Source organism: Pelecanus crispus, chromosome 1, assembly GCF_030463565.1.
Source record: "Pelecanus crispus isolate bPelCri1 chromosome 1, bPelCri1.pri, whole genome shotgun sequence".
Lineage (NCBI taxonomy): Eukaryota > Metazoa > Chordata > Aves > Pelecaniformes > Pelecanidae > Pelecanus > Pelecanus crispus.
In genome coordinates, this window is record NC_134643.1 from 12,847,886 (window position 1) to 12,873,541 (window position 25,656).

The following is a 25,656-nucleotide window of genomic DNA, read 5'->3' on the forward strand; positions in this document are numbered from 1 at the left end:
GCAGACAAGTTTTACACAAGCTAAGGCCTAAAGGAAACACATAGACAATCAAAAATTAAATAACAGAACAATGACTTAAATATTTTGCTTGAACATTTCTAAGAACATAAATGCTAAGATAATACAGAAAAATAGCAACAGGTTCAAAGACTTATTTACTTCTCAAAGAACTTATGGTGTACTGTAGCTGCCTGAAATATTTTAACAATTATAGAAAATCATATTTCCAAGTTTGGTATGTTTGTATTTTCTAGATGACATACATTTAAGACAACCATTCATGAACTTATTTACAAATAGAAGCTTATTCATTTTAAAATCTGTATAAAAAAATCAGTTTTGGCACTACCCATAAGGCAATGGATGATATGTACCTAAGATAGCAAATCACATAATGAAAGCATAACCAGAAGAAAATCATATTCTTCAACTTATTATTTAAACAAACTGTGAATCTTTAATTATAATTAAAGAGGAAATTAAAGAATTAGCATTTGCAAGTCACTAAAACACCCTATCCAAAATCCTGAAGACTCTTTTTATTTGCAACAGGACATTGCTTTAACCTGTGAAGCCACTGTGCCATGTCTTGTGGGAGAACTTGATATTTCTATTATGGTTATTAAATTATCAAACTAGTTTTATTACTAGAAAATAGCAAAAAGTTTAAGGAGAACATGATTTTACTTCTTAAGTAAGCAGAAAAAAATATTACTCTTAAGTCTAGCCTTTGTTAACGGTCTATAAAAACAAAACCCCAAAGGTAATTTTGCCGTTCACTCCGCTGAGTGAAGACCAGCTTCAAACTATTTTTTTTTATTGGTGTGAATGGTTTTAACAACTTTGTTTTTGCATTTCCATCAGCTTCAATTATAGCTGAACCTTAAAATTCAATTTCATAGTGTTGCCACACTTGCACTGCAAAGACTGCAAGCCCAGATTTCATAAATTGTGGATTTCATTTAAATTTAAAAAATAATCTTTGCATTTATCTTAAATTTATAAAAAGATTTTTTTCAAAACTTAAGGCAAAAACAAGTTTTATTGGTTATGTTTCTTTAAATCTGAGCAGGTGTACGAGGCTGTTTAAATATCAAAAAAGCTAACACCATATAGAGTATTACCAACAAAAGTAAAGAATAAGGCAGCATGCACCCTTAAGATGAAGAGAGAATTTAATTTTACAAGATGTTTAAATAATCCAAAGGCAAAAAGTGTCTGTCTCCTCTAAGAGTATCTTCATAAAACATGGAAATTTTAGAGGACATCAAGTTACTAAAATACTCCGTTCAACATTTATACAAATACATTACTACATTATAAGTTTACATACAATCAACTGACATCTCAGTGTTAACTAATTACTTAAATTTACAAGACAAACATAAATAAAGCTGTTAAAACAGGCAAGTACAGTACTGATCTATCATTCAGCACAATGTATTTTGCATTTCTTTCACCTTGAAAAGAATCAGATTAGAATTGTGCGAAGTCATTCTCCAAACCTAGAAATAAAATAAAAGAGAATTAAGTATATCTATGCAGGTTTTACACAGCATGGGCATATTCCAAATGTCTAAATCCTGTTTTCAGGCACGTAATTTACCATTTAACAACCTTTTGTCTGTTCTCAGAAGAGACCACAGTCTTTAAGGTTATTTTTAATAATGACATCAGTTACAGCATCGAAAACAAACTGCACATTTTTTGTGTCTGTGGCACATGTGAAGTGAGTGTAGATTTCCTTCGTGTCTTTTCTCTTGTTCAGATCTTCAAACTGACACTGAATGTAAGCAGCTGCTTCTTCGTAAGTGTTTGATCCTAGAAGGAGAAAATTGCTCAGTAAGCAGGTTTCAAACTGAGAAAGAACAAGACACATACTCTGTCTTTGAAGGAAGTGGTTCTTTGGAAAGTTGACCTAAATCTGAAGAGGAGTAATTCCACAGCCATTGCTTTAAGAGACCATAAATAAAACTTGAAGGAAACCTTTTGGACACATGTTTTAAGAATAAAAACTAAGGACTCAATTCAATTCCAGCTGCATGAAGAGTTTTTCCATTTACTTCAGCGGCAGATGGAGCAAGTCATTAATGACCCATCACTGTTCCCTAGATTAGGATATTTTCTTTCCTTCTTTCAAGTTATCCACTTTCATTTTTTTATGTTTTTAAAAGGTTTGTTTCTTCCTAAACTCAGTTAAAGACATTTGGCACACACATTTCTTCTAAGCTTTTCACCTCCAATGTGCTATTTTCTGTACAATGGAACAGTCTGAAGTTACAATGAAAATGATACATAAAAAGACTAAGACTTGTTAAATTAAATCATCCTCTTTCACTATGTATTTCCTGAATAAGTCACCTACTTCTAACACATATGTACACTCCCTGTTCAAATAAACTCTCATATATCATCAGGGATTCCAGCTAGTGAAAAAAATTACAACCAAGTACAAAAATAGGAGGACATCAGAAAAAAGAACGGGCTAAATAAATTAGGCTGAAAGAGGTGCAGCAGTAATATGTAAATGCTACCAGCATTATTTTCCCTGGTTAAAAATATGAATCTGACTTAGCACTATTTCATTTGTGATCCATATAAACAACACTCCCCATCTTAAACTTTATTTCACGTAAATATTTTAGACACCTAGAGTTATTAAACTCCTCCTGATTTATGCATCAAAAATGAGGTAATTTAACCAAAAATTACTTGACACCTGCGCCGCCCCCCCCCCCCCCCATACCTGCATATTCAGGGTAGCAAATAGTGAGAGGACTCCTTTTGATTTTTTCTTCAAAAAGATCTTTCTTGTTCAGGAAGAGAATAATAGAAGTGTCTGTGAACCATTTATTGTTGCAGATACTGTCAAACAATTTCATGCTTTCATGCATCCGATTCTGTATTTGGAAAAAAAAAAACCAAACCACCTTGTTGTATTTTATCAGACTTCAGTAGTAAAATCAGGATACATATTTTTGATTAGCTATGAATGAACCAGGTAAGTTACAGAACTAAGCTTCTAGCATACAGAATCACATTTTACCACACAGAAATACAGAGGCGCCAAGACCACTGCAAAGAACAGTTTCATAAGTAGGGTTTAAGTAACTACTTTTTCTTCCCCCCCACGCCCCCCCCCGCCCCCATTTCCAGGCGTAAGCTGTTTAGTATTTTAGAAATTTTTGGTGTGTTTTGACATTTTGCAGTACAGATATCCTACAAGAGTTGCTGAGTTACCTGAATTTGTCTTATACTGATTAGATCTTCTGGAAATTGAAAATTAAATTCTGCATCTAGCTAAGATTCCAGCATTAAAAAAAAAAAAAAAAAGAAATAGTTCTATATAACTAGAGAATCAAGTGAACATTTTTTTTTCCTCTTAGCCTAATTTTTAACTCTGTAGAAAAATTATCCAGCATGCAAGTACTCTGGCCAAGCTCCAGCCATTTAAGTAGCAGGATGCTAGCTATGACTTGACTACATTTGACTTGAAAGGCTTTTTTATTTCTCTTTCCTCCCCAAACTTATAAGATTTTGCAGAACATGAGGAAGAACACAGAAGTTTGTTAATGATTCACACACAATAGATAAGCATCACTTTAGACCACTCAGTAAAAAGCATGCACTCTGCGCATACTGATATGGGAGGAGTCACACCTAGAAAGAGGAGAAAGGAGTGGAGGGGATTGGAAGGGAGAAGGAAGAGCAAAATTTCTGCAACTAAGGAAAGACATCAGAGAAACACATTTAGAAAGAAACAAAAACTGAAGACTGAGGAAAGAAAGGAAAACGTGGTAAAGTAGAAACAGATTTCTACTGTCAGTCAAGCAATTTCTTGTTATATACTTCTAGCATCCATAAAGAGACTAAAATGTGTATTACTGACAATCTATCCTAAGTAATTTATGTGTCCTTTAAAACATGAAAGGGTGTAGCTTAAAAGAATACTTGTCTCCTAGTATTCCTTCTGAGAATGAGGAAATTCTTTGAAACCTGAAAGCATGAATTCTATCACCATTTCTGAGACCTTTTACACAAAACCCATACATCTTATAAAGCAGTAATATTCTAACAAGTGTATTTATAGCTTTCCTTTCAAACTTATTTAGTTTCTATCCAACAACTATTCCCTTCTTCAACATTAAGGTACTTGCCATTTCCTCATCTTCAGCCAAGACCAAGTCATAATCACTTAATGCCACACAAAAAATAATTGCTGTAACACCCTCAAAACAATGAATCCATTTCTTCCGCTCTGATCTTTGGCCTCCAACATCAAACATTCTGCAAAACAGAAGTGCAAAGCACAGAATGAACTTTGGAATTTCTAGCTTTCTGAATGTTAACCAATAAAATCTGAAAGTATCAGCTGTGTAAGTCTAACCACAAAATTTTTAAAAAAGGCATAAAAATCTGCAACATTTATTATTATTTAAAGTCTCACTATAAAAAAAACAATTTTAATAAAGCCTGAAAAGCCTTCCTATACAACATTTTACAAAACATGAGTGAGATGAAAGCTAAACAAAACTGATTATTTACAATACTGTATTTCATTAACAAAATTAATTGTAATCTATAAAAAATAAAAATGCACAGTTTGCTTTACTAAATGTAAAGTAGATGAAAGTGTTATTCAACCTTTAGTCCAAATGAATAAAAAGTCTAAAATAATAAAAAGTATTGATCAACAATGTACAATTCTTTAAGGGCAGAGTTGTGTCTGGTTTAATTCTTGGAAATAATGCAATACTAAGGAAGTTGAATACAAGTAACACTGACTTTATTATTGTTATTTCAGTATTCTGAATACAAATATAAAATCTAATTTTCACTTTTTCAAATGTAATCTGGAATCTCTAAATCCTGGTGAGTTTCAGCTCCTCTCTCTCCTAAACCAAACTGCAACTTGATCTATTTTATAATTGTCCATGTTTAAATGGGATATATTTTTAAGAGACACTAAAATTATTTTCAAAATTCTCTTAAAAGACAAAATAAGAATTACATAAGAACAATCATTTTCCCTCTAATAAATGCATTTTTTGGAAATGAAGTGGGAAAACTGAGCTATAAAGGTGAGTCTTATTTTTTTTGAATTCTTAGCTTAGCAGAAATAGAGCAATAGGAAAAGACCACATTCCAGAACTTAACAGCAAAGGATCAGCAAATTAGCGTGATATGAATGGATTTGCTTTTCTCTGCTAAATAAATGCTTTAAATGGCCATTTACTACCTGTTATGGGCTACAGCCACTCTGAAATGCAGAACTTTCATTACACATCATTAGGAACTTCAAGTATTTTGCAAGCCAGATAAATAGCATACTGATATAATGAACTGTGGATCAAGGGGTGGGGGAGCGAGGGAGTAGCAGACCCAACACCAAAAAAAGACCCCAACCAAAACCCAAAAAAACCAAACCCCAAAAAGGCAGACAAACAGTGGCATCCTGAAATTAAGTGATATATCATAGGATCTTCTCAAAGAGAGAGAACACAGACTTTTTCCACCGCTTTCCTATCACAGAAAAAGAAGCTTGTGGTCTCAGATTCTTGCAATAATGTGCAGCTTCAAAACAGTGCAAATACATCACATACTACTTCCCTCGCTATGTTAGTCAATATTCTATCATGCAAGAATTCAATTTTTCCTCCTACTTACAAGTAAATGCAATTATTCCTTTAGAAGAGGCCTGACTTTTGTCTTCAGAGGTTTTCATAAGTAATTTTAACATTTTTTCTACGTTGTGACAAAAAAAAAAGAGCTTAGAATTCAGTAGGTATAAAAATGTTCAAATGGGAGGAGGAAGAGAGAAGAGAAAGAACAGAGGACAGACCAGCTCCTACATCTCCATCCTCTTTGCTGTAAGTAGTAGAATGGCCGACTATCATGAAAGCCTTATATGGGTAAAAAAAATCATACAAACAGGAAGAGAAATCCAGACCAGAACAACAATTGTTAAGGTGCATGGTTATAATTCTTGTAAAGATATTCCAGCATGGCCTAAAATAATTCAAAATTATATTAGCAATAAGGCTATCACATTGAGGGCTTCTGGTAGACAGTAGGTCAGGTAGGGTTGAACAACAACAAATGTCATTCTTTATAGGGCAGAACAGAATACAAGACAGAACAATTAACTGAGAAACTGAACAAGAAAATTGCTCCTTTTAATTTTTGTGGACACCAGCTTCTAAGGAACATGAGAAATTAAACGCTTTATACTGATGGCAGTACTGTAACATCAGTCGGCATGGATCGCACCTAGTTCAATAATATGGCATTGCTCAATGCAAAAATATTACTAAGTCAGTAACAGAGAGATACAAGAAAACATGGCACAACTTCCCATATTAATTAAAAACTGTAGTAAAAAGTATTCTTTCAAAGAACAGCAAGAACATGTAAAGAAAATAGATCTGCATAAGAGGCACTATATGTTTTTGGCTTGTTCAGACTGTGTTGCCAACATGTATTCTGGGAAGGGAGGGAAACTACAGAAGACAGACAACTTCCAGAACATAAAAGAAGTGTAATTTTCAGTTTGTATTCACACATATTGATTTCAGCCAGAAATGTTTGCTTCAGTTCAGACTAGCCTCTCTGCCAGTGGTGTATTCCACCAGTGATGCTTGTATCTTTTTGGGGTTGTCTTTCTAACACTGCACCTAACAAACTCCCAGTTCTTTATGCAAACCATCTTTTTGCACTCATCTTTGAAATTTTTATATACTAAAATCTAGTGCTGGGTGAAGTTTTGGCACCACGGTTTCACAGTGAACACAACAGCAAGAAATAAGAACCTGATGGATTGCTTTATGTAATAAAGCTTCTTCTCCATATGATATCAGTACAGAGAAATACAAGCATACAGGGGAAAAAAACCCCCCAAACTATTTGCCACACAAAATTCTTAAAAAAAGATAAGGCTGCAAGTATCTTTCAGAAAAATTAGCCATTCTGAACAAAGAGGTCTTAAAGTTCATAAGCTTTCTATCTGCCCTGTTAGAAGTCATACTGAGGCCTGTTAGGTCACAGTCCCAAACAACTGAAACACTCATAGAAGCTACTTAATCTACAGATAAATTTTAAAAAGTTTTGAAAGAATGATTTCTACATTCCACCTTCCATTATGGGAGGGTGTGCACACAGGGTTGTGTACGAGCCCATCTTTTCAGCACTTGCCTCAGCTGCTAAAATTCGTAGTACCGTCCATAGTTTAACTACTCAAAAGAACCATTATTTTGCTTATGCAAGATAAATCAGAGTCTACAATGAACTAAAAAGAAATACAAGACAGTGCTGAAAGAATTGAAGCTTGTAAGAGCTGAATCTACCCCCCTTATCTAAAGAATGAAGGTATTAGAGAAATGCTTTAATGACTTTCCATTATTTAAAGAAAGCAGACTTCTCCAATGAGATTACAACATGACGATGCCACATTAAGACTAATTACTTCACTGTACTAAATGGAAAGCATTAAAGACACTTCTTCAGTCCTCACTCTGCTAAGCTGTGTTACTTAGCTGTATTAAATTGGTAGCTTTCTGAATGGTTTATCTGCAATTGTGCAAATTTAAGGACTTATGCAAGGTCTTTTCATTAGCACAATCTGTTATTGAAAGCTAGTGTTGCGAGATTTGCTCTGTTCTGCTTCTTGCAGACTATTTAAGCAAAGAACATGATTCCAGTAGCCATACAAAATGTGATATGGGCAAAAGGACATGAGATATTTATGATGATTGCTTTCACTTCTTTTTTAAGGTTATACAAGTTGTTCATTCCAGTCCCCAGCCTTGCGAAAGACTCTGAATTTGACAAATATTTTTTTCAGGCAGGGTGAGTGTTTACAAAATATGATACACATATTACACACTTATTAAAACTGATCAATTTTTTATTATCCCCCTTTCCTGTTTTTCCTGGGCTGTAAGATTGCAGGGGGGCAGGTAGATAAAAAAACCTACCAATTTAATGCTAGTGTACTACATGACTGGGTAAACTGCACGAGAAGGAATTCAATTACAGCAGTTATTTTTAGAAATCTTCAAGTCTTCTGAGTTGCTAGATGTTTATTTAAAAAAACCACAGTAAAATAAGTCGAGAAGGAAACAAATCAGAAGAAAAACAAAGACCCTTGGCTTTCTGATTAAAAACCTGTCAGAAACATCATAACCTCTAACGAGGTCTTCTACTTGGGTATACTATCGTGCAAGTGAAAATGCTCATTGCCCATTTAACGGTCTACAAAGGAATAACGCCATCTTAAAAATGTTTTAAAGATTACTCCTGTTAGAATTTAAAAATGGAAAAAGGATTCCTCAGAAGTGTTCCTTACCTTCAGAGATTATCTCTTGAGGGGAAGTCTCTGGATATCACCCTATATAAATGCAAGTCAGCCACCTGCTCCTACTTAGTTCTCAAATAATTAGTAATGGTTGTACCCATAGGAAGATATTTCATACTTGTATACCTTAATAATTAATACCTTAAATTTTATTCATTACCTCTGTCAATTCCAATGCTAACATTTTATAATTTTGTACTAAAACCTGAATTTCCATAAGAATTTGTTAAATTATCAGAAGAACATTTATACAAAATAAGGTGCTCTTTGAAGACAAAAGTAGTAAATAACCAGACTCAGCTTCTGAAATAGTCTATAGAAACAGGATGAAGATGACTTGCTATTTGCATTTTAGATTGAATCAATAATGAAAGCTACGGTAAGCACTTTAGAGAAGGCTGAAATGAGGCTCAACCTCAAAGAATCTAAACACGCACATCAAAACAGGACAGAAAAGATAATGGACAAAAAAAAAATCTAAGTACATGATACTGCACAGCTAGTCATATTTATGTACCCTCACCTTGGTATAATCAAGCCTTTTATGCCTTTAGTTCATTTCACAAGTTCTTTTCAATGTTACGTAAGAGTATACTTCTTCAAGCCCTTCCAATAACTCATTAAGCCTATCTCTTAAGGCACCTAAAATACAAATGCCTGCTGTACAAGTGTTTAAACATACAACATTACAGCTAAATACTTCCAAAGGCCTGTCTTTAAAGTTACACATTTTATAGAAGTGTAATCATATGGTCCTTATACTGGACTTTATAGGAGTGTAATCATATGGTCCTTATAACAGTCCTAATAATCAGTACAGACTGGAAATAGCTACCTGCATAAAAATTCACTGAGAGTGTGGAAGAATTTAAACCCATCTACAATAGGGAACTGAACAAGAAACATTAGAAAGTGAGTGAGAAAATGGATAGCTCCTCAGAATACTGAAGACCTCTCTTGAGGCTTGGCTAAGGACTGCTCTGTTTTGATTTGCAAGAGATTCATTCCCATTCACCAGCTATTGTTTTATAGAGGAATACAAATTTTGTACACTTAAACCCTAAAAATGTAAAAAAAATTTTCCATGAAGATACTAAACAAATATATTGTATAGACACACTGATAACAATCTCTACACAATCTAAATGCAGATGCAATGTGAGTTTTACTGTTTTCTTCTCATTCTTCCTGATCAGTGTTTCAGGAGGTAGAATATTACTACATTTATACTATCCTATGTTTTCATCATGAATGTCTTTGGACATAAAATATTCAGAATATTAACATTATTTTGTAAATCCCACACCACAGGAAACATAAGTCACATTCTTTCATCACTAAATAAACTACTACCTTAAAGTACAACACATATTTGAATTCAGTTCTTCAGGAAAATGGATTTACTCTTCTATACAACACCAGCAAACATTTAAAAGCCTCCATCTCTCCAACTGAATTTAAAGGGAAGAACCTGATAGAAGAACAGCTATTTAACATGGCAGAAAATGGAACATTTTGAGATTCAGTTTACATATAAAATAGCTTTACAAAAAGCTTCCAATAAAACCAAAGCATTTATTACTTAATATTTGCATATTTTTTCTGAGTTATTACAGGAGTTCCAACAACTTCAGAAAATTCAGCAAAGCACAAGGAATTTTTTTCAGAAAAAAAAAATTGGGGGGGGAATCAAAGTTGTAGTTAGACAAATTTGTTAAATTACATCATTGAAAGTCCATCTTCTAGAACTGTACTGAAACTGTAACAGACAAATGAACATGGTTTACATACTTAAAATGAAGATCTTTGAAAGTAAAGTGAGTTTCCACTATTCCTGTAGTTTTCACTCTAGTCCTGAGAACATCCTGTTGAGTTGGAATGTAGCTGGTTTGTGCTATCCTGTCCAAGTCATTCAAGTAACTGAAGGTAAAAATAAATACTGCTTTCAGTTATTCATAAAATAGTAACAAGATAATTACAAAGAATTACAGAAGTTCTAGTTCCATTCATTATATTGTCCTTGACTTTTTTATAAAATAGCTTTCTCTGAGATAAGACAAAAAAAGACATATTACTCCCCTCAGTTTTCCAGGGTTTTTTGAAATGAGCTTCAGAGACACAAAGATATTTCATCTTAGAAGAAAGAAAACTTATGCAATTGACTCCACTACAAAGAATTCTTCTTTTGAAATCCCAAAATGCAAACATGGTTCCACATAAACGAATGTTATTTGCACTAACTAGAACACCACCTTCATCTTTGTAACCTACTGAACTACAAGTTACTTTGAACTATAACCAAAGCCCAAAATTACCCTGGATTTGATAACAGGTATGAGAAGAACAACTCAGTGTTTTGGCCAGAATTAATGTGTTTAAGAAAACGCTTAATACATAACAATTAACTTTCTATTGAGAATTTCTAATTGCACACATTTTTTACAATAGCATACTTTCATTGCCAAAATTCTTGTGATGCAGGCCAAGCAGCCCAGTGTTTCTAAAAACCATACAAATTTTATTTGTGCTTTTCCCATAGTAAATAGGGAAGGCATTCTGTTGTTCTTTCAGCGTAACCAGAAGTTAGCAATTTTAAGGATACAATTGTATGGCTAGAAGAACAGTTTTCTTATGAAATTGGAGGCAGAGGTATCTAAAACAATAAAGTAGAACAGAGGAGGTTACCAGAGGAAAGTAAGTGATCCTCCAAATGAAGTGCTCCATACTGAAGAAAGTTTATACAATTGCTATCTCTTAAATCAAGAGATCTATCATCGTGAGCTCAGCTTGTTGCCATCTACTCGCTGTACCCTTAGAACAACTTCAGTAAACAAGTAACAATCACACTGGAAGTATCAGTGTTAATTCAATACAATTTGATCACACTTCTATTCATTCAGCATGCCTGTAATTACATTACTTCAGCTGTAATTTTCTCAGTTGCCTCACCTGCATGTTGTTTATTTATTCTAAAGAACAGAAGTACATTGTTTTAAGGAAAGTGAAAAACAACTTCAAACACTACAAATTAATTCAGAATGATAAAACTTTAAAAAATTTCCCTTTAAGGTCAGTATCACTGCTATGCCATTCTTTACCATCTCACCTCTCCCTCAATGGACTCTTTTCCTTGACTGACTTACCATTACTTGTTGCCATCACATCTTATTTCTCACACCATTGATTCATTACTGTTCTATTTTTTTAATAAAGTACCCCAGCATCAAAGACACATCCTGATTGTTACCTTTGTTCAACACATTTCTAACAGAGACCGTTAATTAACAAAGAAAATGCAACAATGTTGAACCGTAGGAGAAACTCTATTATGAACATGAAAGTAGTATCCTTGGTAACACAGATTCACATCACACAACCAAGTTTCCTGGACATGTTCAGATACCGAACAGGTACCTGAGTTATGTTTTTGTAATAAGAATACTATTAAAGCACCTTAAAGCAATTTTTGTCTTCCTCAAGAGGAAGAAACAACTTGTGAAAACATGACTCAAATTCATAATTATACTGCACCTCTTCCTTTCCAACCTTGAAGCCTAGTTGGAGCATTTTGGCCCAAGTAGACAATATCTTTGTCCAGATACTTCTAAATTTTCCATCTACATGGGAGCAGAATTCCTCAAAAGATGAGACTTCCCTTATATTCCTTTAGCTACTACTTACAAGACAAAAAGAATCTTGTTTGTCACATAGTACTTACTAGGCAGCAGAGTCATTAAGCTGGTATTCTCTAGATCTGTTGAAACAAGCTTGAACTCCACTGTCTTTCCACAGTCTCTTGATAACTCCAGCAAGCTCTGCAGTCATAAATCCTTCTTCTGCTGCTCCAGCTAACACAAAGAGTTGACGAGCATCATCCTTTAGTATGTAAATGGAGTGGAGAGACAAACACTGATAAATACAACAGAAGTATTACCACCTAAGAACTACATTCGGTAAAAGAGTTACTTAACCTGGTAAACATGAATGTAACCAAACAAAAAAATGTGAAGGAAAACAACTGGTTTTCATGTTCTGCATAGGATATCAATTCCTGCATTTTTCAACAACAGAAAAAGACCAGTAAACCAAATTTCTCATTAGCTGATAAAGCTTCTTCTGATTTGTTCATAACTTGAACTAAGTTTCTATAAACAGAAGTAGTAACGTAAGTTACGTGAGTTCAAGTCTGAAGTTAACCTTATTTGCTTATCAAATACCACAAACTGAATAGAATGGTTACAATGCATACTAGAACCTTCAAAAATGCAGATGCATATTGATTGACTGAAGAAAACACATTAATCACTTAAGCTTCAAAAAACAACTTTGAAAGTGACAAATGATCATTTCTTTCCAAATCATGCATCAGGAAATAGAAAAATACTTCTTAAAAGCTTTCCAGATAAATCAGTTACAAATATCCATTACCTTAATTATTCTACAGAGACCAAGTTTTCTTGGTAATGCGATAACAAGCAAACACCAAGATTTTTAAGAGAGCAAATGCTGGATTTTAAGACTATATATAATGACTGCCTTTGAGAGTGAGGCTAATGGAGTACAGGATGTCAATCCACCAGTCTCTAACAGAATTTGACCAGTTTGCTACCTTCATCCAATTCTGACTGAGGAAAGAAACTTAAAAATGTTAGACCTGTAAGGCATTGGAAAAAGAAGATAGCAGCTGGGTAAAGGAAAGAGATCCATATTAGTACTCTCCTGTTGGTAGCTGCTTGACCTTGGTTATTAGCTGTATGTGATCTAATGCCAAGGTATGTCAGCCAGAAAAATCAGCATACTTGTGGCTTGTAACTACTACCCACAGCATGTACTGTTTGTCCAGTAATTAAAAGAAAGCGAACAGATGATACTGGAAAAGGAGGAAGGAGAAGAGACAGACTTAGGCACGTTGGCTGGGAACTGAAAGTATTTCAAGAAAGAGGAGGATTAAAAAAAGCAACCTATAATGTTATTCTCACAAAACAGTAAGTGAAGGTACAGATGCAAATCTGTAGAAAAATTCAGTTCTATCACCTTTGCTGTTCAGACAATAAACTGTGGAAAAAAAACATTTTCATGATAAGCACAAAAAGCAGTGTTTGTTCTAATGATATTGTCCACTGTAAACTTAAATAATCAATGATTATGACAGCTAACAGGGAAACTCTTTACAGATGGATTGAGTAATACTGATATTCACAGTTTGAAAACAAAAAGCTTGCCGTTCAGTCAACTCAAGGCAAACGAAGAGATTTATATATATGTAGTTATACATATGAACAACAGGTCTCTGATATATAGTTCAAAAAGTGTTCTGAAAGCTGGAGTAGTTACAAATCTAAAAATGAACATTTGGCAAACAAATTAACAGAATACTGATTACTGTGCATGCACAGGACAAATTGTGGACAACTAATAAAAATTTAATGGATTGTACTAATAATTACATAAAAAAACAGGAGTAAGGATCAAAGGGTTGGATAGTCAGATCTCATGGACTGTAGTTTGAGGAATACGCTTGCATAAAAGAAACCTGAATGACAATTCTGGTCTTGAATATTGTTTGTGGCTGCAAATGCCAAGGATCTACAACTCATAGAAGCAGCAGATCTTGAAGAAGAGCCAATATATTAAGACACATGATGGAAACAGCTTAGAAACTGGCAGTCAATTTTGTCATGAATGATTACATCATTTTATACCTCACATGGTCTGACTTTCAAACATAAAAAGTTTACTCCGTTTCAAATAGCTCTAATCTCTACATGCTCGAAAATGGGGTGGGGGAGGGAAAGGGGACGTGGAACAAGAGAATCAATTTCAGCTTTTTAAAAGCCCAAACATTAAAATAAAAAGAGGTCTCTGTTACCCCTGTTCTCCCTTTTCTAAGGATGGCAAGTACTGCAGACACCACAAGTGAGGCAGTATGCAATGGTAAATCCTATTTTCATTAATTAAATAATGATAGATACTTTCCTTTAATAATACTGGAATAGGGCAGCTTCCTCTCTAGGTGTCACTGTTTTTATACCAGATTTCATAAATGAGATAATGTAAAGAAACTAATTTAACCATCTCTCTAGCTAATTACAGCAAATCTCACATTCAGAAAGTGGCCCATAGTCCTTTAAAGCACATTCGCAAACTGTCTCTCAAAACATAGTTTCTACTTTAATAATCGAGGAATCATAGAATCGTAGAATCGTTTAGGAGTAACCATACTTTTTTTCTAAAGTAGACTGATATATTACACAAGCTCTGAATTCCTTTTTCCACTTCTGACTTCGCAATTGGCAAAAATGTAGTACTGACGTTCCATAGCAGTGTTGCTCTGAAAAAAAGAATTTGGACCACCAAGACCTGCCTAAGTGCAAAAGGATGGACAGCTATTTTAAGATTATCCCTGACAAAAGTTTGCCTCATCATTTATATAGCTCTCTGAAGTTGAGAAATTCAGATGACTTAAAATTGATATTGTATATAAAATAGCCCTCAAAATCTTCTTGTTAGTCATTTTATCTGCTAACACCCAAATTTACTCCTCCGTTTTCTCTTACTATGTATTTAGTAACATTAGTCTACCATCTGCCTCTTTCCAACATTAACTGCCAGACTCCAGAGAGGGCTCCATTGCACAAATACTAAACTAACATGCAATAAGATATTGTTGCTGCCCTGGAAAACTTTGGTCTTAGGGGAAGACAACAGCAAACATGAGAACAAATGTAGAGAGGAATAACCAATGAAAATTAAGCTTTTACTAGTTATGTTTACAACTGAAGACGTTTCAGGTAGAATTAACACATGTACACAAAATAATGACTATCAAAGAGCAAAATGAATATTAACTAATAATTCACAACTGCCAATCAGATTTAGACTTCAGATACAACTTTATGACCCACTTTACATAACGTTATGAACGTTTGTCTTCCTTATGACAACCGTACATAATGCATTTCACAATGTCACTGAAGATATACTCTCTAATACTTATAAATTGCTTTTTAAGCAATCAGTAAGATCCTGAACACAAGACTTTGTCATGAAATAAGAATTTACATACCGTTCCTTATTTTTCAAGACCCTCCTCTCCTCCCAAACCGTAATTCAACCTTAACATGCCATCAGAGGTTTGTATGTGGGCCATTAGATGAAATGAGACGGAAAAGGTGCAGAAAAGCTTAAACAAAGGTCTTCTATTTCTTGGGAAAAATCCTTAACCGATATGGTATCATCAAAAAATGGGATGCCGGCAGCAGCGCTATGCCCATGTCTCTGCTTTGAGTAAAATAAAGTCTTCCACACCAGAAATCAGTATGAAACAGGATCAAGCTCAGAGGCTTGAAATGTTTTAGGCACCGCTGTGCCTATGACCTAATAGAGAAGTGCAGACAGTAGCTAGATGCCTACCTGTTTAAGCTGTGTTTTTTAAGGAACACTGAGATGTCTAACTTAAATGACTCACAGAACATAACAGCCCACAAGTCCATACAAATAAAGAGATATGACTGCATAGCTTAATGTTTTTCAAAAGCTCCCTAAGACTCAGATGTTTAGTTTTCCAAATTTAGACAGAATTTGGAGAATTGTATCTAAACCAAATAGTTGTTGTGAATCAACCCAGTGCTGATTGCTCTGTAGGTCTCCTTGCCATGTAAAGGCCAATGGCATTTAATTTTCAATCAAACTTTGTACCCTACAAAGATTTTTGGATATCAAGAGATTTTTTTCATGAAATAGTAATGGACAAAAACTGAAAATGAATGGATATTTCAGCTGTATATCTGTGTATGTACTTCAATACTCACAGCCCTGGTTGGATCACCAAAGTCTATCTTCAACCTCCCCATTGCTCTAATGATAGCAATAATGGACTGAATGGTGTTACTGTAGACAACAGCTTTGTACTGTTTACATTCTTCTTCTGAATAACCAGCTTCATGGATAATCCTATGGAAGGAAAAAAATAAATTTGCTATTCAAATTAAAAAAAAAATATTTCTCTATCATAGTATCATAATATCACCATACTTACTTCATTTGTTTGACAATTGTGCTTTTCCCCGATTCACCAGCTCCTGCAAAATAAATGTGTGAAAATTCATTAGAGTAGACTTTATTAATCTTTGAAAATACATTTAGTCTCTACACTTCAAACACCTAACCAATATAAAAACCTTCAACAGTTAAAAGTACATTTGTTACAAATTAATGTTTAATATCAAAATGTAAGTGTCTTGAGCTGGAAGTTTGAAAATCAAGACATTTTAAGAACAAATCATTCAGCTCTAAAAAGTCTTTGCTTTTCTTTTTACAGAAGTGAGCATAATATTTACACAGTCTGCTGGTGTTTCTAATGCAAACACATGATTAGTTGTTCAACTTCAAAGGGATCTGAAGCTCAATTCCTCTAACTGCCTTTTTAATCAACACCTAACCAAAAACCTTCTTGTAAGTTCTTCACACTGTATTAATGGTCTTCAGTGTTGCAAATTAACATCTGCAAACTCTTCAGGGTTCTAGTCCTCGCAACCATCTTTTGGCCCTCACAAGAATAAACCAACAGTCACACTACTTTTTGCTGGAACAAATTGCATGAGGTTTGCCAGACATGCTGATACCGTTCTCAATTCTTAACAAATTTAAAAAAAAAAAAAAAGCATGTTATGTTAAAATACAAAGCTTACAAAAACAATTAGTATGTCTGTCAGCATACAGGGAAAAAAAAATGCAGTTTTTGCTGGCTCAACAACCATAGTTTACTTTACCTTCACTTAGTTTTTTTTTTTCTCTTAAAAAATTATGGAACTCTTAGAGCCGTGATCTAATCTGTTTCAACAGAACACTCCCGCTTTGTCTGTGACTTGTGCTTGAATTCTCCTTCCTACGTTTCGTCTTTCTCAATATGGTTTTGCAGAAGTGAGTATAATCTTCACACAGTCAGTCTACAGGTGTTTCTAATGCAAACAGATCACCCGTTGTCCAATTCCAATACAACCAAAGAAAACTCTCTTTAGAGGTCACTGTGACCATGGGAAGCCACTGATAAAGGCTGTACTTACTCATCTACAAAAAAAGGCAAGGGGAATCTAAGGCCTTATGAGACAGTCAGTCTCACTTTGATCCTCAGACTAACTATACAGCAAATACTCCTGAAGTTCCAGGGACACAAACAAAAAGAAGGTGACTGGGAATTGCCAGCATGGATTTACAAAGTGCAAACTGCACCTAATGATAACTTTTCTTGAGGAAGCAGCTAGTTTTGGGGGTGAAGGACACCAATGGATATCATTTACTTTGACTCTAATAGGGCTGCCGATGCCCCCTCCCATACCATCCTTGTACCAAATTGGATAAATATCAACTTCAAGGCATCTGAAAATCTGCCTAGGCAGCCACACTTAATCTTGTGGTCAACGGTTTAAAATCTAACTGGAAGACAGTTAGAAAAGGGAATCTTCAGGAGATTATACTGGGCTAATACAGTTTAACATCTTCATCAATGACCTGAAAGACAGGATGGAATGCACTCGCATCAGGTCTGCAGGCAGCATCAGCCTGGGAGGCCAGGAAGTAGTCACAGTGTTGGAGAACAGAGGTGCTATTCAGAGGGTCCTCAACAAGCTAGAGGACTGATCTGACAGGAATCTCATGACAGTAAACAGAGACAAATGTGAAGTCCTGCAAGCAGCACAGAATAACCCATGCAACAATACAGACCTAGGACTAATGGGTTAGGGATCAACCTTGCGGAAAACAACTGTGGAGATCAACAACCTGAGGCGTGAGTAGTGGGACCTTGTGGCAATGAAGGTCAACCATATACTGGGCTGCTGCACTGAGTCTGGCTGGGATGAAGCTAACTTTCTTCACAGCAGCTCATATGGTGCGGTGCTGTGCTTTGGATCTGTGGCTAAACCAGTGTTGACAACACAGCAGTGTTTTTGCTGTTGCTGAAAAGTACATGCACTGCATCAAGGCTTTTTCTTCTTTTCCACCCTGTCCCCAGGCCTAGCAAGAAGGCTTGGGGTGGACAAGACATTGAGAAGAGACATAGACAGGACAACTGACCCAAGTGGACCAAAAATGATATTCCATACCACACGATGCCATGCTCAGCAGTAAAAGCTCAGGGAAAGGAGAAAGGGTGGACATTTGTGGTTATGGTGTTTGTTAACCTTTGGGAGGGTGGTTATGGTGAAGGGTCTGGAGCACAGGTCTTATGAGGAGCGGCTGAGGGAACTGGGGTTGTTTAGTCTGGAGAAGAGGAGGCTGAGGGGAGACCTTATCGCTCTCTACAACTACCTGAAAGGAGGTTGCAGTGAGGTGGGTGTTGGTCTCTTCTCCCAAGTAACAAGTGATGGGACAAGAGGAAATGGCCTCAAGTTGCACCAGGGGAGGTTTATATTGGATATTAGGAAAGATTTCTTCACCAAAAGGGTTGTCAAGCACTGGAACAGGCTGCCCAGGGAAGTGGTTTTAAATACCATCCCTGAAGGTATTTAAAAGAGGTGTAGATGTGGTGCTTAGGGACATGGTTTAAGTGCTAGGTTAATGGTTGGACTTGATGGTCTTAAAGGTCTTTTCCAACCTAAATGATTCCATGATTCTTCCCATGCAACCATTATGCATGCTGAGGCCCTGCTTTCCAGGAAGTGGCCAAACATCTGCCTCCCAATGGGAAGCAGGGAATTAATTCTTCTTTTTGCTTTGCCTGTGTGTGCAAGCTTTTGCTTTCCCTATTAAAATGTCATTATCTTGATCCATGAGTCTTCTTTCTTACTTCTATTTTCTCCTTATCCCGAGGGAGAGGACAGTGATCAAGCAGCTGTGTGGGTGTTTGGGTTGACCCCGGCCAACAGCTACCACTGCTGCACTGGCAAAACTGCAGTCAAGTCAAAAGAAGCTGTTATTCCCCAGCAGTCAGCATTCATGATGCTGTATCCAAGCACTGTGTGCTGCTCCCCACCTCAGCGCCCAATAAATGAGATACTGATAAACTAGACAAAAAACAGTATGTTACTTAGTTGATTAGGGGGCTGGTGCACATGGCATACAAGGACAAGCTACATGGAACTGGGCTTTTTAATCCTGGAAAGACTACCGGGGCATGAGGGGGAGGCAGGGTGAGATGGGGTGTGTCTCTAATTGCTGTCCTCTCCATAAAACCCACTTAAGACAGCTGAAGACAGAAGCACACTTCTCAGAGGTACACAACAAAAAGATGTGAGGCAATCAAGAAGTTGCAGCACAGCCAGTTTCACAGAGATATAAGGGGGGAACAGGGAACCTATCCCTATGTTAGAAGTTAAGCACTGGAACCAATTGTGCATAGAGGAAGTAGAAACTCAGCCTTGGAGATCTTCAAGATTCAACTGGACAAGGCTCTGAGCAACCTTCTCTATTTTGATGTTAGTGTGGCTTTGAGCCAAGGGTTGAGCTAGATGGCATCTGGAAATTTCTTCCAACTTAAAATATTGTTTGATATCAATATAACAGAATATTTCTATACTTTGACTACTGCACAGTGATGTCTTTGGTATATTCCTCCTATTAAACCAAATACCTAGCTTCATGACAGGCTCAAGCCAATTTAAGACTGGCTGCCAAAAGTTGTCCCACCTCCTCCCCAGCACTGCTACTGATGTGGCTAGACTTCCCTTCCTCCAACACAGAGTAGAATGAGTGTTAGCACCAACAGGAGCTAGTGTGCTGCAGAATTGAGCAGCTAAGGAATAAAGTAGGCCTGTTAACATCAATCTATGATTGCTTAATGCCATCTTTAGCTAACCTCCAAGTAAAAGACCTATTTTTTATAAACCTGCAAGTTTCTTTATAGAGTAGCAATAGTTCTCAGACTCTGAGCTCCCATGGAAGTTCAGTATCAGTATATTAATACAAACAGAAAACAGAGACAATAGTGCAAAAATCATTTGTTATTGTGACACCTGAAACATTTATAAACCAAATTAACACTTAATCTGTAAATACCTAATTATGCACTTAAGCACAAATAGGTGACAAAAGTTTCAAGATTAGCTTTATTAATGACATTATTATAATTTGCTTTGGGTTAATATTTTTACTCAAACAATTTGAAGAACGTATATACCCCTGCATTCAACAGCAATTTAGGAGATACTAAGAAATATTACTACAGCATTTATTTTCCATAACTTTGTGAAGTGCTCTGTTAAAAATTCACCACATTTGACTAACCGAGCAGATCAGTGTCAGGGCTAGTCACAGTATCAAAATGTAGTTATTCTGTAATACAGTTTCTACTCAGTTTTTTCCTGAGTCAGATATGCGTGCTTCTCTATGGTGTTAGAATTCATGTGTACCAAATACCTAGAATTCTGATAAAAACCCTCTCAGTAACGTAACCACAAACACTCGTAATACATATATATTAAAAAAAAAAAAAGTTATTTATTACAGAGTACCTAACATCAACAGTGAGTTCCTGGAAGATGCATTCCCCTACTTTATCTAATGGAAAATAGAAACAGTTGTGTTTGGTTTGGGTTTTTTCTTTAACTGCATGCTAAAATGCCTGCAGTTTGCCTAATCATCTTTGCCAAGTATGTAAGAAAATTACACCTTACTCACTGTCCCATATTGAAAGGAGATTCATTATTTTTCCACTCATGAATGCAGAGCTCAGACAGATTTTCTGATGGATGCATTTGTAAAATTTCCTCCTTTATCTCAGTGTAAGTTGTCCATACAGCAAAATGAGAACTCTGTTTTACAAAGTTTTAGACAAGAGCAAGCATATTAAATATTTCATGTGACAGCTGCATATAAATGTCAGAGCTAGCTATACTGCCACAACCAAACCCTACCCAAATTTAGAGACTTGATTGTATATTCTTCAATCATGTAGTAAAGGACGCTATTTATTGCCTACTACTTAAGTGTGATACTTGATTTCAGCTGCACTACTGCCAATAATTTGAACAGACAGCCTTATTGGCTCAGTTACTATTTATGTATAACATAAGAAATATTAATAAAAAGACATGACGGTTCTGCTCAGACTAGAAAAACAGCAGTGTATCAGTTCCGAATTTGAAAGAATGGTGGGCATTTTTTGTTTGCTTAGTTTTAAATGAAAAGTCTATGCTAACTGTTAGGTCATCACTTTGACAAAAAAAAGTTTTAATAACTGATGAGTACTTTCACCTCTTGCACACTGCGTTCTTCAAGTGCTCCTCATTAAAAAGAAAAAATAGAGGGCAACACATCCTATGAAAATCCAATTTAAAGCACAGAATTTTAAAACTTTTATTCCCATAGTTCAGTAGGAATCTACCTTCAACTAAGTCTAATACTCTTATTGCACCTGCTTGCTGGAAAGCAGATAGATCCTCATGCTTCATTATGCAGAATGACAAAGTGTGGAAGCAAAGCATGCCCAACTTAATCAGCACAATTTAACACAGGAAACTGCAGAACCACATTTTTCCCCATAGATTCTACTATAATCTGAAAGGTATTCTGCCTCAAAGTTCAGTAATCAGGATCCACCTTCATGTGTCAATACTTCCACAGTTAGTATTGGTGCTACCCAAAGCAGTCAATTACTTGGATCCAGCATGGGTTATGATAGCACTCAGTGAATTCATACCTAGCACAAACCCAGGCCTATGACCAACCCTGCTGCACCATCTATGGCACAGTTAACCTGAAGCTCAGCTAAATAAGAGGGGCTAAATTTGTATTATAATTTTTCTTTCAAAGCCAACTTTCAACTTTGGAAATAGAGAGAAAAATCAAAACATCTTCATGTTCAAAAAAACAACCAAAAAATCTTCTAACAGATCAACCTCTGAAGGAAATGAGTAGGGCTAGCAAAGCTCAAACAAATTTAAGAAACAGCTAAAGCAATATTTGAATCCCCAAGCTCCTGTTTGGCCAGTTACACAAGCACTTACTAAAAAATATTAAAAAGACAGACTTGATTGGACTGGATAATCTTAAGGGTCTTTTCCAACCTAAATGATTCTATGACTCACTACCATGAAATTGTAGCAAACATCATTTTAGACAGATTCAATATTCTGTTACTTTCCAAATGGAGCAGGTCTGCGTTTAAAAAGAATTGAAATAAGTATTTTATAATGATTAAAAATAACAGGTCAGCAAAAATGTTACTTTAAACTACTCATAGTGTCTCATGATATATTATCCCACACACTGCCTACATAGCAAGCATTCCAGAACTACAAATTTCTGGAACAAATGTTTTATGCACCCAAGCACAGAAACGGCTGTTTATAAGTGCTGAGATCTTAATAGTAACATTTCTAACTTGTGAAGCATTTGCTAACTGCTTACTGAAGAAACTAATCAAATACCAAAATAAAAAGCAATGCAAACTTCAAGTTCATGGTATGTCTCTTTGGAGGAAACCAACTGTCAAGTACAACAATTTCTAATAGCACAAATCTACTCCTCAAAACACTACCACAGAAAAAATTGTAGACTAAGTTTTGGGGGTGGGGGGGAACCACTAGAATAACAGAACAGTTAGATAAAAACTGATGAGTAGAACGGGGCTGGCTTTGAACCACCAACTAAGTCAGACAAAGGAACAGAACCCAGAAACAAGTAGAATATTCTTTATGTTGCTAAAAGAGAGTTCAAGTATGGGCAAGAGTAATTAATATAAAACTTTCAATGGATGCTTGTCATATTTTCAGACTGTGAAACAGAAGACTTGTACCAGATTAACTTAGAGACACATGAGAAATTTAAAATAAAACACATTGACTCATGAATTGTTGGATTCACCTACTGTAAAGTCCTCTCCCCACAACTCTCATATCCAGTTTTCTGTCAGATGTTAGTATTTCACAGTAGAAGGCACAAGATGAATGGTGCTGGCTCTTCAGCTGCCACTGGTCACAGCACAAGCTAAATGCCCAGTGATTTCCACTGTGTCTGCTTTGGGGCCAGTAATCTCTTAGAAAACTACAAAGCAAGCAGATAGCTTGGAAGTATAATACCTCAAATTTATCACCTCATGACACATTACCAGACATGAGACTTAAATTAGAACTCAAGCTGCTAATCATTGTTACTATATTCAAAATACATCAATGCCAGTACAAGAAACCCACAAACAGTGGAAATTTCTTGCTACACACCCACTAAGACAGGTTGACCACTAAATGAAACATTCTCTGACACTAACACCCACACCACTCTATCTCCCTGCAAATTTTTTTTTTTTTTTAATCTTGTGTCCCCACTCCCCCTTTTTGAAGTCACCCAGCAGTTATGCTTCTTACCTACCACCATCTTGTATTCTTCTAATTCTGGGGCGGCTGCTGCCACTGACAGTTTATGTTCCTTTTCCCCTTCGCAACTGTTTTCATATAATCAACCAAAGGTTGACAGTACTCATTACTTATAAGGTGGCATTAGTCTTAGAATTTCCATAGCTACTGGAATTTGAACATGCCAGGAAACTTTGAATGAGTTAAGAAAGAAGCTGTATGAATAATATCTGGAAGAAAATATTTCAGTAACTTAGCCATGTAGTAAGAGAGTGTGAATGCCAGATTACATCACTGGTTGAAACCACAGGAGTGACAGATTCTAAAATTATGACACTGACTCAGATAGAAGATCTGAGATAATTCTCAAGCTTTTCAGTAGCTGCATGCTGGCTTAGTTCTACAGAAGAAGCACCATTTAAACCTATAAGCCACTGCCATTTTTGTAAGTTCCCTAACAAATCAAGAATTAATTACAACTAATTATTTCTTTCCTAGGTCTTCAGTATTGCTCTTAGTAGACGTTTGAAATCAAAAGTACACAACAAAATAGTCAATATATTATATATAAAACATCATTTAAGAAAGCCATTAAAATGTTATCTCAAGAAGTAATTGTGTATTAACTCACATTAGCTACCTGTGTGTTTCTTCAGGTCTAGACCTCCACTAAACTGCTTTCAGTTTCTTAGATGCCTAGGCTATTACTATAGTAAACACATAAGCAAGTGATAAAGTCTGTATTAATTAGTTCGATATTGAAACAACAAAGGGAAAGTTTATATTCAGTATAACCTCTGGAACTCAATGAATTCTAAAAAATAAAGCTTATGGTGAAACAAGCAGAGCACATAATTCCGTTTTGCAAACCTTTAGGTAACTTTTGTTGACATCATCATCTTTAGAAGTGTGAATTGAGTTTCCAGTTATTTCAAATTTTCTATTAGTATCTTTTTTATGACAAAGGCTTTATGAAATCTTTATTTGATGCATGTGATAAGCAGACACCTTAGCAGAAATTTTGTTATATGCAATTCTATGTACAACACACTTGAATGCATGCAGCTTTTCAATACAAATTATATCTAGCTCTTCAAAACTGTTCTTATATTTATATTCCTCAACTGTTTCAAACTACTGGCTGTACAGTTACTGCTATATAGTAGGAACCCTTTCATCATTACGTGCATCACTTACAAGCATATTATGGACTCCTTGTCTCATTATAAAGGACAGCACCAGTACAATCCTAAGTCTCATATTTCTGAAACATTCAAAAGGAAATATGGTACCTTGGAATTGAATCTGCTTTAAAAAGATGTATCTGTTGAGGATGTACAAGAGATCCCTTAAGAAACAGTATCATTGCCTTACAGAGGGATGGTGCCATTGTACTTTGAAATGTGCAACATTTTCTTAATTAAGATTTAGGCGTAGCTTCCTTTGTGTGAAGTGCCAAACCCAGCAGGACCGTGACAAGCTGAGACACAGAGGTTTGGAAACAAACCTCTTACTTGTGCCAGAAATTAAATAAGGGAATGGATGCACATTTAGAGATGAAAACCACATAGTAATCATGCTTGCTGCCTGACAACTATATGCCACACCGCCAGCAGCTAAAACGTTTGTGGCTCCAGGTTTATCTAACATGTCAATGCTGACAGCAGCTTAGTAAGATTATCAGTTGACTACTTAAACGTATCAAAGGCCAGCCTCCACACTACTATCCTCTACAAGACCTGAGAATCTCCTCAAAATTCAAAGTCCAGAAGCTTGTTAGTATTTCTTATGGAACTTCACTAATAGCAAGTAACTGATCTTCTCTTCAAAATTAAAAAAAGATTTAAATTTGTTACGTGAAAAAATTGAAGTGGTTATCTTCTTCCATACATAGTAGTATGCTCAGAAACAACCACTACATAATTTGAAATCATGGTATGAAAGAACATGATTAAAGACCATCTAGCATGAGTTTGAGTGGATACTGTATATGACCACACTACACGAGATGCT

The 25,656-nt window shown here is 35.6% G+C and overlaps 1 protein-coding gene across 1 annotated transcript in view; it reads right to left on the reverse strand.

Annotated features, from left to right (window-relative positions):
• Positions 1-1,619: 1,619 nt before the first annotated feature.
• GNAI1 (G protein subunit alpha i1) overlaps positions 1,620-25,656 on the reverse strand; it is a 35,808-nt gene continuing 11,771 nt past the window's right edge. The window contains exons 2-8 of the mRNA XM_075727940.1: positions 16,392-16,434; positions 16,165-16,306; positions 12,072-12,229; positions 10,145-10,273; positions 4,158-4,287; positions 2,747-2,900; positions 1,620-1,821 (exon numbers count right to left, since the gene is read on the reverse strand). Coding sequence (XP_075584055.1) covers positions 1,631-1,821; positions 2,747-2,900; positions 4,158-4,287; positions 10,145-10,273; positions 12,072-12,229; positions 16,165-16,306; positions 16,392-16,434 — 947 coding nt within the window. The 3' untranslated portion in view covers positions 1,620-1,630. The remainder of the gene's footprint in view (positions 1,822-2,746; positions 2,901-4,157; positions 4,288-10,144; positions 10,274-12,071; positions 12,230-16,164; positions 16,307-16,391; positions 16,435-25,656) is intronic.